Source organism: Camelina sativa, chromosome 8, assembly GCF_030686135.1.
Source record: "Camelina sativa cultivar CO46 ecotype springtype chromosome 8, ASM3068613v1".
Classification (NCBI taxonomy): domain Eukaryota; kingdom Viridiplantae; phylum Streptophyta; class Magnoliopsida; order Brassicales; family Brassicaceae; genus Camelina; species Camelina sativa.
This window is the reverse complement of record NC_141887.1, coordinates 22,254,861-22,268,649: the sequence shown is the minus strand read 5'-3', so window position 1 is coordinate 22,268,649 and position 13,789 is coordinate 22,254,861. Positions and strand designations below refer to the sequence as shown.

General features: G+C 39.1%; 3 protein-coding genes across 3 annotated transcripts; 1 reads left to right on the top strand and 2 right to left on the bottom strand.

Annotated features, from left to right (window-relative positions):
- The first annotated feature begins 5,898 nt into the window (after nt 1-5,898).
- On the top strand, nt 5,899-6,583 carry LOC104707544 (pEARLI1-like lipid transfer protein 3). The gene has a single exon (XM_010423919.3). It carries the CDS (start codon nt 5,975-5,977, stop codon nt 6,422-6,424), a length of 450 nt encoding a protein of 149 aa, XP_010422221.1. The 5' UTR covers nt 5,899-5,974; the 3' UTR covers nt 6,425-6,583.
- A 37-nt stretch (nt 6,584-6,620) lies between these two features.
- Nucleotides 6,621-10,073, bottom strand: LOC147940315 (uncharacterized). The gene is made up of 6 exons (XM_087461257.1): nt 9,194-10,073; nt 8,990-9,079; nt 8,727-8,777; nt 8,338-8,612; nt 7,399-8,218; nt 6,621-7,240 (listed from the first exon to the last, which is right to left on the bottom strand). The coding sequence occupies exons 1-6, from the start codon at nt 10,071-10,073 to the stop codon at nt 6,621-6,623; spliced, it is 2,736 nt and encodes a 911-aa protein (XP_087317383.1).
- Nucleotides 10,074-10,473: 400 nt separating this feature from the next.
- On the bottom strand, nt 10,474-13,286 carry LOC147940314 (uncharacterized). Its single transcript, XM_087462548.1, has 2 exons — nt 11,063-13,286; nt 10,474-10,852 (listed from the first exon to the last, which is right to left on the bottom strand). The coding sequence occupies exon 1, from the start codon at nt 12,382-12,384 to the stop codon at nt 11,782-11,784; it is 603 nt and encodes a 200-aa protein (XP_087318674.1). The 5' UTR covers nt 12,385-13,286; the 3' UTR covers nt 10,474-10,852; nt 11,063-11,781.
- Between the last annotated feature and the right edge of the window lie 503 nt (nt 13,287-13,789).

Sequence of the window (13,789 nt, the reverse complement as noted above, 5' to 3'; positions counted from 1 at the left end):
TGAATTCCGACTCGACCTCCAAGCAAAGGAGAGCTCCCACTCGATCGGAGAGGTTAGCAGCGACTCGACCAAGACGTCTCAGGAGGGCTCCTGAGCACCCTCAAGACGCAACTCCAACAGCAGCTCCCAGACGACACTTTTCAAGCTGCCTCTCGATCGACGATTTCAAGCTGCCTCATGATCGACGATTTCAAGCTGCCACTCGATCGAAGTTCTCAAGCCGCCATTCAATCAAACATCCTAGACCCCGACTCGATCGACACTCTCATGACGCGACTCGATCGACGCTATTAAACCGACGTCCTGGTTTTGTTCTGAAGACGCGTCCGAGAAGGGTTCCTGAACCGACCTTTTATCTTGTCGTTTTATGTTTTAGGGCTTTCCATGTTTTACTATAAATACATTTTGTTAAGTCTTTGCCGGAGACATCTCGCTTTTCCTTAAGGTTTACTAGCCACCTAAAACGTTCTCTGATCTTGTAATCCAGAGAGCTTTGATTTTATTGAGTTTTTGCATTAGATTTCTTATACAAAGTTGTTCACCTCATTTTTATCTATCTCATGATGCTTGATTCAATGCTTTCCGAGTTTGTATCCTTGATGATTATTTCTGAATCCGAGTAGTGTTAGAGTTCTTGAGGATGGGATAAATTAGGAGGAGGATCTTGGTATGTAGGGTGTTTAAGTTTAGATTTGTATATTCCCTTTTGTACTAGAGTTAAAAATACTAGTTTCTCTCTAATCAATTGGAACTAGGTCTTAGACATTTCCGCACCCAAAAGGTGTTTGTTGCAATGTCTAACCAACTAGTGCCAGAGACTTGCATTCCTAGCCTAAGGGATTAGTTTTATATGGTGTTCATTGACGTGAATGAACTGGTTCGTCATGTCTGCTCGACCATGTTTCTCTAGCGAGAGCTAGGTTTGGAAGTGGTTGAGTCTGAGTAGCTTCTGCCAAGAGATTGGATTAGCTAAGTCGTGATGTTCATTGTTTAGGGATAGTTTGCTTGTGGCATGTTAAACACTCTGTAGACTAGGAGACTCCGCCAACATCAATTACTCCCATCCTTAGGACTTCTATCTTTCTGATTTATATTGCATTCCTGAAACCGTTTCTGATCTTGCTATTTAGTTCATGCTTAGAATCGTTTTTGCTTTCACTTATTCATGTTCGCTTCTTGTCATGTATTTTCGTTTCTAGTTTTGTAGTTCATTTCCGTTTTGCATTCTGATCATTCTAGCCTTTTAGGATTGTTAGACAAACACTATTTTTAAATTGGCTTGACTTGTGATACGTTGATTGCATCTTGATTGCTAGCAACCTCCCATTTGGCTTGACACCTTAAGTACTACAACTACATAGGGTTAATTAAACTTGCTAGGACATACACACAAAAATCCTAGTATCAAATGTCCTCAAGAATCTTCTCAAAATCGAGTTGGGCACACCACCAGTCAAGCCTTATGCTCGCTCCTTGACGGTTTGGTTGATCTTGAGGCTGCAGCTTGTCTCTGCACCGCCTTAAAGGCTAAGGTTTTAGGCATTAATCTTAATGTTCCTCTCTCTCTTAGCCTTCTTCTCAATGTGTGTGACAGGAAGGTCCCTTCTGGATTTGTATGTGCTTGATCTATCTATCAACCATTCTATTGGTTATATAATCTTTAATCTATGTTTTGTTGTTTTTATTTTATTAAATTTCTTTAAATTCTCCTGTTTTCATTTTTCATTCGAATAAGTGTTTCTTATACTTCTTTTGTTGTATCCATTTTCAATCAATTTTCTTATTCTGATTTTTAGTAATAATCAGCCTCTTGTTTCCGCTTATATTCTCAAAGAATCATATTCATACCACTGATGTTATTATTACGATCGAAAGAGCAAGAATCTATGCTAATCTATTCTTTAAATACGTATATCAATTAGATTAAGTGTAATTACACACACACAAAAAATGAGAGAAAGTGTAAACCTTGAATTATTTTTAATAAGAATTGTCCGTACTAAAATGATAGTAAGAAAATATAGTAATTTTGTTTTGAGATTTAAAACGTACACAATATGAAATATATTGTCATCCAAAAAAGAAAGAACTGCGAAACTATTTACATAAGTTGGTAAATGAACTCCATAGTTGGGTAAAAGAATCAGAATAATTTAGATTGATCGCTCATGGAAATGGATCTGAAACCATAATTTACGTAAACGCACAAAAACGTTCATTAATTTAAAGTATAGTAGACAGACCTATACCAATACGATATCATACCGACCAATAATGTGTGTGTTGGTACGTAAACAATTTTTTAGATTAATTTGGACAAGAATAAAACATAAACAGCAAGAGAAATTATAACTAGCAGCCCTAATACCCTTTCTCACTTAACACTATTATCAAAGCGCCATTATTACCAAAATTCTCCAACGCTTGTAAAGCTCCTGCTCGCCCGGTATCGAGGTATCTCAATCTCTGCTCTCCTTTGTTGTTTCTTTTGTTTCTTTAATTTTACTTTTCAAACTTTTTTCCCCTTTTGTTTTCCCTTTTCGCCTATCTAACAATGTGGAGTCTGGCGAACCTCATCCCCGATTGCATTTGCTCACTCTCACTGTTGACGGGATCAAAGTCCTCATGCCTCTATAATTCTCGATTTGGATTGTGTTTCGCCTCGGCATAACTCTCTCTCTCATCAACACCTGAGCCTTGCCAGGCGGAGACAAAGTCGATGTTTGGCGATGAATCCTCTAGAGCTGCGATTTTCCTCTGTTATTGGACTCCCAATTCAAGTACATGTCACCCTATAAGCTTGGCAGATCCATGTATGTTCCCACCGGAGAAGCGGAATCCTTTACCCTCTCCATTTAGCCTCCCCACGAATAAACTCCCCTGGCCATCCACAACATCCATAGGATCTCTGCTGATAAGCTCTCAACCTGAATTCGGCATGCTAGCATTCCAAATAGTCTTGCCCAACTTCCAAAATCCCAGGTCTATTCTATTTATCCCTTCGTCAGCTGGTAGACATTATATATCTAGGTGTTTAGGTTGATCTCGATGTCCAAAAACTGCATCTGAGACTCCATTCACCCAGACTGTTTTGGAGTAACAAAGCATATGTTAGATCCTTGGTTATTGCTCAATTTGTGACATTTTCTGTTGGGTCTCAAAACTGGAAGAATCATGTCATATTTAATCATACTCTATCTAGTGATTCCAGTTCTCACCCAAACCCCATCAACCGCACCATGTTTGTGCTCACAACAACCCAAAAAAGACTAAGCATGTTTCACATCTTTTATTGTATACCGATGTGGATTTCTTAATCTCTTTGGCAAAGGACGTCATAGAAAAGAGAACCCACCTGTATTGCTACGGTTTGTCATATCTATTTGACAATTTTTGGTCTTTGCTTCCATTCTTTGTGCAGATTGTGAAGTTTTACTGCTCTATATGGTCTATTGCCCTGGAATCCAATGTGTCCATCCAACGATTTTAACAAACCACTCTTAGTATCATCACCATCATCGGGGCTGCAGCCCATCGAATCCCTGGCAATGCATTGTTTTTCCTAGTGCTCCTCGCTTTGGTGAGACCCTTGGCTCTGATTCCTCTATCAACTTCACATTGTCTTATGACTTTGACTACTTTTTCATTTGTCTGAATATTTTGACGATGATCAGTCCTGCAACCGTGACCTCTCATGTCTCAAGCCGCTTTTCAGAGACTGTTTCACAGCTCTCATGATCCCATGGTCGATGTTTTCTATCTCTTTGCTTACGGCTTTTAGGAAAATTAATCTTTGTAATCTTTTGAATTTTGGAGTTTTATTTCTCTCTTTTGGACTGTTACTACTTGAATGAATGGAATCATTAGTTTGTCCAAAAAAAGAATTAAACATAAACAGTACGTACTCCCGTTATATTAGAATCAACAGATTTATTTTGGACATGCGAGGCAACGTAAGATAAATCAAAGCCATAACATTAGCATATTCAAATTGCCACCAAAGAGCTATATAATATAGGCTGATATCAATACATTGAAAGGTTAATAAAATTTGACTTATTAGGTTAAGCAGGAAAATTAGTATTACAAGTTATCGACGGCTGGTTACAATTATACTGTTACTCTTCTAGAGTAATAAATATCGACGGCTGGTTACAATTGTAGTGTTACTCTAGACTAATAAATATCGACGGCTGGTTACAATTAGGTTATAGTGTTACTCTAGACTAATAAATATCGACGGCTTGTGTGAGTAAATGGTAGTAAGGCCAAAAAATTAATTGCAAGCAAGATAAAAATATAATACGAGTTACTTTAGTTGAATTCAAAGTACCATATTTGCTGTCAAGGTTAGTTTACCAACACCATTTTGAACAATGTTGATTATGACAAAAAAAAATAAAAAATAATAAGATCGATTTTACCATTAGAAAACGTAACACATATATTATTTATGAATACCACAAACATAAGGAATATCAAGATATCTTACGTTAGAGAATATAAGATAAACTTGGGCCATACATATCGTTGATCTTCAATAATGAGTATTCATATCTTATGAATACCACAAACGTATGTGATGGTTTTTTTTATAAAATATCCAACGACGTATGGTTTTTCAATAAACTTTTTTGGTATTCTCTATATAACGATGTATTTATTGAAAAACCATACATCGTTGGATATTTAATAGAAAAATCATCACATACGTGATACGTTTGTTAACAATGAGTAGTCATTGAAAATATCAAAAAAAACAATGAGAACAAAAATTTTAAGAGTTACTCTTCTTATTTTTTATTTTTTTTTTCTATAGATAGATACAAATTTAGTGGTAGTTTGAACATTGGGTACTCCGATCGGATTCGGATTTTTTGGGTAGAGGAGTTTAGAACCCAATAGGATAAATAGAAAATATCGGTTCGGGTTCGGTTCGGATTTTACCGGGTTCGGTTCAGTTCGGGTCTAAAATTTCAGAACCTATAAATACCCGAAAAAATCGGGTATCATCCGGGTTCGGGTTTTTTGTACCCGATTACCCGAAATTTAACCCGATAACCTGAAATTTACCCGATTACCCGGAAGAAAATTTTTAAAATAATTTTTTTTTAATTTGGTTAATTTTTAAAAAAAATATAGCTTAACATTTTAATATAATTTTGGTTATTTTGAGTATTTTGATCTAGGAAGAACTAATATTTTTAAATTTTAAGTTGTAACTTTGAATAACTATGTTATAAATAAAAAAATATAACTAATATTTTATGTATATTATCTTATTTCAGGTTTGTCAGGTATCCATTCAGTTTTCGGTTCGATTCCGGTTCTTCGGGTTTAGGAGATTAGGACCCAATAAGATATTCTACCGGTTTCGGGTTCGGATTTGGATCCATATTTTCGGGTCGGTTCCGGTTCGGGTTTTCGGGTCCGGTTTTTTTTGTCCAGGCCTATTTAGTGGGTCGATATATATAGACCAGCTGCTCCTAATTGTTCACTACAACTAAAACAATAAATATATCATGTTTTGCGTATAGTGAGGCAAGTTCACGTATACCAAATCTTATCTACAGCCTAAAGGTATAGAAGCTCTATGGTAAAATGGCTACGAGCCAAAAGAGAATCTGAATAATTCTGCAAATGAGGTCATGAACTCATCATGGCGGTGATAATAACGGCATTGACAAATTGACAGCGCACGAATCAGATATTTTCTATATTATAGATCCATATTTATTTCGAAGTTCTACAAATCTACAGAAATGAAATTTTAAAAGTCAGATTTTAAATATGTAGATAAACGCAAATATAATTTCAGATATTTTATTAAAAATAAATATAAATAATTACTTATAGTCAAAATTAAACAACTTGGATCCTCCTGACGTCCTACTAAAACCCTATAAATAACCACACCTGCTCTTCATTTTTCTTCATCTCTCTCTTTCTCAGACACAATCAGTAATCCTTAGAAATGGCTTCAAAGAATTCAGCCTCCCTTGCTCTTTTCTTTGCCATCAACATCATTTTCTTCACCTTAACCGCTGCAACTGATTGTGGATGCAACCCAAATCCAAAGGTCCCAACTCCTTCAGTCCCGAGTCCTTCGGTCCCAAGTCCTAACCCTAGGCCGGTGACGCCTCCGAACACCCCTGGCTCATCTGGAAAATGTCCTATCGATGCTCTCAGACTCGGTGTATGTGCAAATGTCTTAAGCAGTCTACTTAACGTGCAATTGGGTCAGCCATCGTCTCAATCATGTTGTTCGCTCATCCAAGGTTTGGTTGACCTCGACGCTGCCATTTGTCTCTGCACTGCTCTTAGGGCTAACGTTCTTGGCATTAACCTTAACGTCCCTATATCCCTCAGCGTTCTTCTCAACGTTTGTAACAGAAAGCTTCCATCTGGTTTCCAATGTGCTTGAACAATATCAGCTATGCATACTACTCACGCAAACTGTGTTCTCTATAAAATCACTACAGTTTGAATAATTGCATGCAAGCTAGACTTTAATGTTTAATATATCTTAATTTGTTTTAAGTGAAATAATAAGCAATCGAAAGTTTTCTAGTTTTTTTGTAAACGTTTCCGTCTGTCAATGTATTTCTTTTTTTTTTCAACTAAACATTAATAAGATTAAAAGAGAACTCCAAGATTGGTGACCCAAAAAGGAGGATATAAGAATTTACAAAAGTAGATTCAGAAATTAGAGATCTTGAAGACCGAGCAAGGCAATCTGCCCTTGTGTTGAAGTCTCGTGGAATCCTGGCTAGGGTGAAGGAAGGGTATGATGATCTGAGCAACGAGAAATCCTCCAGCAGATTCGAAAAAGCTGGCCAATCGTCCGGCGTCTGCACCATCGCAACTAACTCTGCACAGTCCGTCTCAAAAGCCTGACAAACAACTCCACCCGCCAATAAAGACTCCATAGCCCAGATCAGTGCTTGTAATTCCGCGTGTAAGGGAGTAAGGCCTCTTATGTGACTCTGTGCTCCCAAAAGAAGGGGAATCTTCTCCATTGCAACACCACCAGCCCAGACCCTGAAAAGGGTCAGTACCTTTCCATGAACTATCAACCTGACAACGGGAAAAGAGTCCATGTCCTCCAATAAAGGCGGAGGAGACAAATATCTCACTGAATAAGACTTGGCCTCCTCCCACAATAACTTATCATTAGCTGCTTGATTCAGAATTTCAGTTGGCTCTATCTCGATACCCTGGAAAACTTTTTTATTCCTATCTTTCCAAATTGACCATATAATCCAGTAGAGACAAAAAGCTTTATCTGAAACCCCAGATGGGAAGACGCCCGCCAGAATATGAAGTCTAAATTCGCGTAGATCGAGGCATATGGAAAGCCTCCCGGGTCGAGCAACACTGGGGACATCTCCCAAATACATCGCGACCGAGGACACTCAAAGAGCATGTGGTTTATAGTCTCCATCGCAGAGGCACGCCGCTTACACATAGCATCACAACGGACACCACGATGCGCAAGCCGTTCTAACACGGGAAGAGTACCCGAGGCAATCTGCCAGAAAAAGTGTTGGATCTTCGGAGGTACATCTAATTTCCACGAATGAGCCCGCAAGGACATATACATTGGCCCATACTCAACTTCCGCAATTAATTCCTGGGCCAACCGATAACCTGATTTGACCGAATACTTCCCTGACTTAGTAAAGTGCCATAATAATATATCCGGTTGATAAGTTTTACTGACCGGCATACTCCGAATAAGTGGTATATCCACCGGATAAAAAAACTCCTCAAGAATAGGCAAATGCCAGTCCTTCGTACCTGGATTAATTAAATAATTAACCATCAAACTCGGGAGCAACTGTCTCCCCCGACCATTCGCTGGTCTTGGACGAATATCTGGTAACCATGGATCACGCCATACCGAAATGGAACAACCAGAGCCTATCACCCATCTCGCTCCATGTTCCACCAACTCCTTCGTTGAATAAATACTCCTCCATGCAAAGGAAGGGTTATTTGGTTTTTTTGCCATAAGAGGATGTTTGTTTCTGAAATATCGACCTTTCATCACCCGAGCCATCAAGGATATCGGATTATGAATTAACTGCCAAAACTGTTTGGCCAGCATGGCATCATTGAATTGTTCCAGAGCTCGGAAAACTAGGCCCCCTTCACATTTATCTTTACATAATCTATCCCAAGCAACCCAGTGCATACCTCGAGCCTTATCATTGGACTTCCACCAAAAGGTGGAAATAGCACTCAGAAGGTGGAAATAGCACTCGTTATTTTAGACGTCAAATCATGTGGCAGTTTATAACATGACATAAAATGGGTAGGAAGTGCCAAAACCACCGATTTAATCATAATTTCATTGCCACCGTTTGATAAATACTTTGCAGACCAACCATTTACTCGATCATCCAACCGATCCTTAATGTAGCTAAAAACCTTAGTTTCCGAACCTTGTAGGTTTTCAGGAATACCCAAATAAGAACCCTTACCGTCCTCCTTAGAAATACCAATAACTGATTTCAATTGACATTGTATATCAGAAGGAACCTTTTTGCCAAACATGATAGAGGATTTAGCCAGATTAACCTCTTGTCTTGAGCCTCTACCATAGTTGCCTATTTATATCCATTACCGTCCTACATTCAGTCGCCTCTACCTTACAAAAAACAGACTATCATCAGCGAACAACGAATGCTAAACAGTAGGACTACCGCGGGCGATGGTAATACCCGTTAATTTCTTCTCCCTTTCAGCCTTTTTAATATTTGCTATCAAGACCTCTGCCCAAAGAATAAATAAATATGGTAACAGAGGATCCCCTGACGTAATCCCCTCTGTGGTCTAATAAAACCCTGGGGCTGACCATTCAGAAGAACTTGATACGACACTGAAGAAACACACCACATGATCCACGAAATCTATTTCCTATCAAATCCTAATTGAACCAAAACTGCCTCCAAAAAATCCCACTCAACCCGATCATATGCCTTACTCATATCCGTTTTAAATGCCAAGAACTCCGAATTACACCGACGTTTAGTATTTAGCCCATGGAACATCTCCTGAGCCACAAGAATATTATCTGTAATTAAACGACCAGAAACAAAGGTTGATTGTGTTTCTGAAACCAAAAGGGGCAATAAACGCTTCAGTCGAAAACACAATATTTTAGAAATAATTTTGTAACTCACATTACATAGGCTAATCGGCCTAAACTCCGCCATCTGCTGCGGCTGATCAACTTTAGGAATGAGACAAATATTAGTCTCATTTAAAAAAGGATCAAAACTGCCAGTTCGAAAAAACTCTTTAACCAAAAACACCAAATCCCCTTTAAGAGAAGACCAGAACCTTTGAAAAGACAGAGCCGTCATTCCATCAGGGCCTAAGGTTTTCTCCGGGTGCATGGCAAACAAAGCCTTTCGAACTTCCCCTTCCGAAATGTCCCGAGTTAGAGCTGTGTTCATACTATCCGTAATAATTGGGTTAATTGCTTGAAGCATCTCTGAAATACCCCTACCATCTGATTTCTTAAAAAGATCCTCAAAGTATGTTGTAGCAATAAGCTCCATACCCGAGGGTGATTCATCCCAAACGTTATCGACATCAAATAGACCAACAATCCTATTACGCACCCCCCTTTGTTTGGTAGATGCATGACAATAGGAAGTATTTTTGTCCCCAACCCTTAACCAGAATTTCCTACTTTTTTGTTGCCAATAATTCTCCTCATCACGATATGCCTCTTTCAATTTCCTCTCAATACCCCGAATTTCCTCCTGCGAAATCGAAACATCCATCTTCGCATCATGCAGTACCGTCTTCAAGGAGGAAATGGTCGATGGGCCAGAACTGACATTATTTTTCCTCCACCAGGAAATCGAATTCCTACAATTCCTTATTTTCTCGGCAAAACCCGGAATCCGAAAACTTCTTGTCCGATTCCACCCTGACTCAACCGCACCAACTAATCCCTCCTTACCCAACCAGCGCTTATCAAACCGGAACTGCCACTGCCGTCTCCGGACCGTCGTCAAACAATTAGCTAAAATTGGGCAATGATCCGAACCAATCATCTCCAAATAATCTACTTTCAAATTTGGAAAGAACCCATGCCAATCCTCGTTACCCAAAGCCCGATCTAATCGACACCGCACCACCTAATTATTACAATGATTCCCTCTCCAAGATAATTGTTCCCCATAACAAGGAAATTCAAGCATCCCGCAATGCCGAAGCATTGAAATAAAAGGCTTAAAGGAAGATGCTGGTCGCAAGGCACCACCCTGATTCTCATGATTTCCAACTAATTCATTAAAATCTCCAATTATAAACCAGGGATCAATGCGAAATGATCCAATATCCGTAAATTTATCCCAAACTTTTTCTCGGTGTTGGAGGACCGGATCCCGATAAACAAAAGACATAAATACCAATTGTTGCCTAATAAAAGCTTGTGTATAAATAATACGATCATTATCAAAGAGAATAGAAAGATTTATTTCATCCTTAAAAAATAAAGTCAAACCACCACTGGCCGCGCGGGGTTCAACAGTAAACAATTTATTATAACCAAACTTATTTTGAAATTTTTGTAAATAAGAAGAACATTTCTTTGTCTCTGATAAAAATAAAATATCTGGTGGATGCTTTCTCCACAAAATCACCCAAGTAATTCTTTGTCAGATCAGCCCCAATACCCTGACAGTTCTAGCTTAGAACCTTCACGTTTGAGTCAGTGGTTTCGGGAGAGCCACCATCCCTTTCTTAAAAGGACGACTTCCGCCACCAGCAGAAATGCCATCTTTTGCCTTTTGATCTTGCTTTCCCACACCCGCCTGTTTAATGCCTTTACCTACAGATTTGAGAGACAAAGCTTTAGCCAAAAGTCGTTTTCCAGGTGAAGCCAAAGGTAAATTAATCTTCTTCGAATTGTGAACTCCTTTTTTATCCTGTGGATTACCCGCCGTAGGTTTAGAACTGATCTGCTTTTCCAAAGAGACTGTTTCCATAGCAGAATTCATATCAAGCATACTCAAGGAGAAAGAGTCAGAAGCATGAATACCTTGGATAGAATTACCCTCCGCATCTACACCCTACTCAGTGCCATCCTTGAGCATGAAATCCGACTCTAACCTTGAATCAGGATTAGTGTCGTCCCCAAACTCCCCATCCTCCAGCAAATCATCAGTGCTCTCATTAAAACCCTGATCCTGAAGTTCCTCATCCCCCCCCCACCTGAACCATTCTCAACGGGTATCTCCACAGGATTGTCCTCGACCATCGCAGAGGAATCACCATCATGAACAGGGCGTTGATTTCCTTTCTCACTAGAAGCCTGCTTGACCTTATACAATGGTTTTGGCCACACCGGTCGAATACCCTTCCTCTGTTGGGGTACACCAGAGAAGTGATCCACCATGTCACCTCTAATCACCTGCGAACCAAAGGGATCGAAGCCCAAGTTAGATCCTGACCGACTGCTGTGATATCGCGTCTTTTGTCCCCAAGCATGGCCTTGATTCCTCACTTGCAGAGGAAATCCGGAAGAACTATATTCACCACCCTGAAACTAAGGTTGTCTCCTCTCGTTGGCCTACTCAGGTTGAAAATCCAAAGCACGCTTCACATGTTTCCTTGGTTTCTCCCACCCACCATCATGTTGAGCAGAACCTTATTTAACCACACCCTGCTATCGCTGAACACTCCTCTTATCCGCAAGGTCGACCATCCCTCAACTAGCTTGAGCATTTTTCAGCACAGGACAGACCAACACATCATGTGTTAAACGGAAACAGTGCTTACAGTAACCATAAAGCTTCTCATAGTCGATAGATACCACCACCTCATCACATGTATCAAAAGGGACCACCAAGTGGAACGCAAAGGATTGAAACCGTTCATAGTAACACAAATGCTACCCGTATCCTCATCTAACTCCTTAATTCTACCAACCTTCTTCCCTATAGCTTCTAACGTCGCTAACTCCCACAGATGCATAGGGATTCCACCCACCTTCACCCAGAAACTGATAGCCGAAGGATAAGAGTCAGAAACGATAGGTTCCCAACATACCAATGAGATCATCCATCCATCAAAATGATAAGGACCATTGAGCAAGACTTCCTGAAGATCCGCTTCTTCCTCGAAGTTGAACTGGAAGGTATCCTGCCCTAAATCTGCTCCCAAAACTTTAGCCTCCAACTTCCAAATCTTAGGCAGATTAGCAATCAAAGACTCCATCCTCTGAACTGCTGGATTCATTAACCTTCCAGTCAGGGTAAGGGAAAATTGTTTAATACGCTGAGCCAAGAAAGAACTTGAAATCTTGACAACCTCAGTACGGACCATAGCCGCCTTGCCTTTGTTAAGTGCCAATTGAGCCATGATGAATCTCAAATATGTTGACGAAGATGAACGCTGAAACTCAAACGAGAAAGCTCCGGCAATGGTACACCAGCAAACCCACCAGTAATTAAGAACGAATGGAGTAATACCGTAAGACAAACATCCTCGCAAACTACTTAATATACGATCACAAACCAAGATCACCAATCGGAGAGAAATCAGAAACCATATCTTCGTAGCTTCCAAAAAATCCTGTAAATGTAAAAAAACCAAATATTCTCTTCCCCATCAACCACCCTAGACAAAGAAAGAGGATCCCATTACCCAATGACTGGAAAATCGTATCACCACTAGCCAAAATCGTATCCTCAATAGCAAAGATCACATAAACACTCAGGATCAACTCGAGATACGTATCAATCCAAAAATCCACAAAAGGAAATTCCAAAATCAACCGACCTGGGACGCGAATCCAACCAGATATACCTGATAATCGAATCATTACACAGCCATCAGCATGGATCCATGTATCCTTCCCCATTAAAACTCTCTGAGTCCGTATTCGCAAAACCCAAAAACCCGCAGATCCCCCACATGAAGCCGGATCTGAAAATAACTGACCACATCTCTCGAGATACCGAAATCGAACAGCCGTCCAATTTCGTATTCTACAACCATCGAGAACAATCGAGAGACCTTCCCTCAATCCTCTCTCCTCTCCGCCGGAATTGACCATCTCAGATCGAAAACATAAAAATCGCAGTCGCCATCGCCATCCCTCTTATTTCTTTTTCTTCTTTTATTTATAATTAAAGAAGTTTTGTAACCCACATCTTTTTCTCGAATTCTTGCATGTGGATTATTTATAACTTTGACATGCAAACGAATGGAGGGGTTAAGCTCAATGATACATAAATTAAAATTACGCATGTAGTCCCTCCAGAGAATTTAAGTACCGCAAAGTTACTAAAAATACCAATATAATAGTTGCAAAGAAACCAAAAATAATTTTTGAAAAAAAAAAAAAAAAAGATACCAATAATAGTAACACAATCTGCATAATATAAGGTTTGTAATAACTGATTGTGATAATCAAATACCGTAAATATTGTCGTAATTAATATCATGATTATATATTCAAAAATACTTGTAAATGAAAAAGCTCAATAGTTAATTGGTAATGTTAAAAGAAAAATGTTACACAAATATAATCAACAATTCCTATCTTAATGATATTTTAAGTTTTACTAATTACGGCATTAAAATAAAATCTTATCAAATTGAGAGATTGAGATGAGGGAATTGCTGGGTTGAAATCCTCAATGTCACCAAAATCTCATTTGGTGGGTTCAAACTCGTTCACTGAATGACCAAAATATCAAACTAATAAAAAGACGCTTGAAACGGTATTAGGGTTTATGATAATAATTGAGTAACATAAATT

Bases quoted from the DNA above. Each gene is read 5' to 3' on its own strand.
- LOC104707544 (XM_010423919.3), top strand. From the start codon at position 5,975: ATGGCTTCAAAGAATTCAGCCTCCCTTGCTCTTTTCTTTGCCATCAAC.
- LOC147940314 (XM_087462548.1), bottom strand. From the start codon at position 12,384: ATGGCTCAATTGGCACTTAACAAAGGCAAGGCGGCTATGGTCCGTACT.
- LOC147940315 (XM_087461257.1), bottom strand. From the start codon at position 10,073: ATGATTGGTTCGGATCATTGCCCAATTTTAGCTAATTGTTTGACGACG. The intron at 8,613-8,726 runs GTATTACCATCG...GGATATAAATAG, and splicing joins AAGGGAGAAGAAATTAACGG to GCAACTATGGTAGAGGCTCA. The intron at 7,241-7,398 runs GTATTTGGGAGA...CAATTTGGAAAG, and splicing joins TGAGTGTCCTCGGTCGCGAT to ATAGGAATAAAAAAGTTTTC.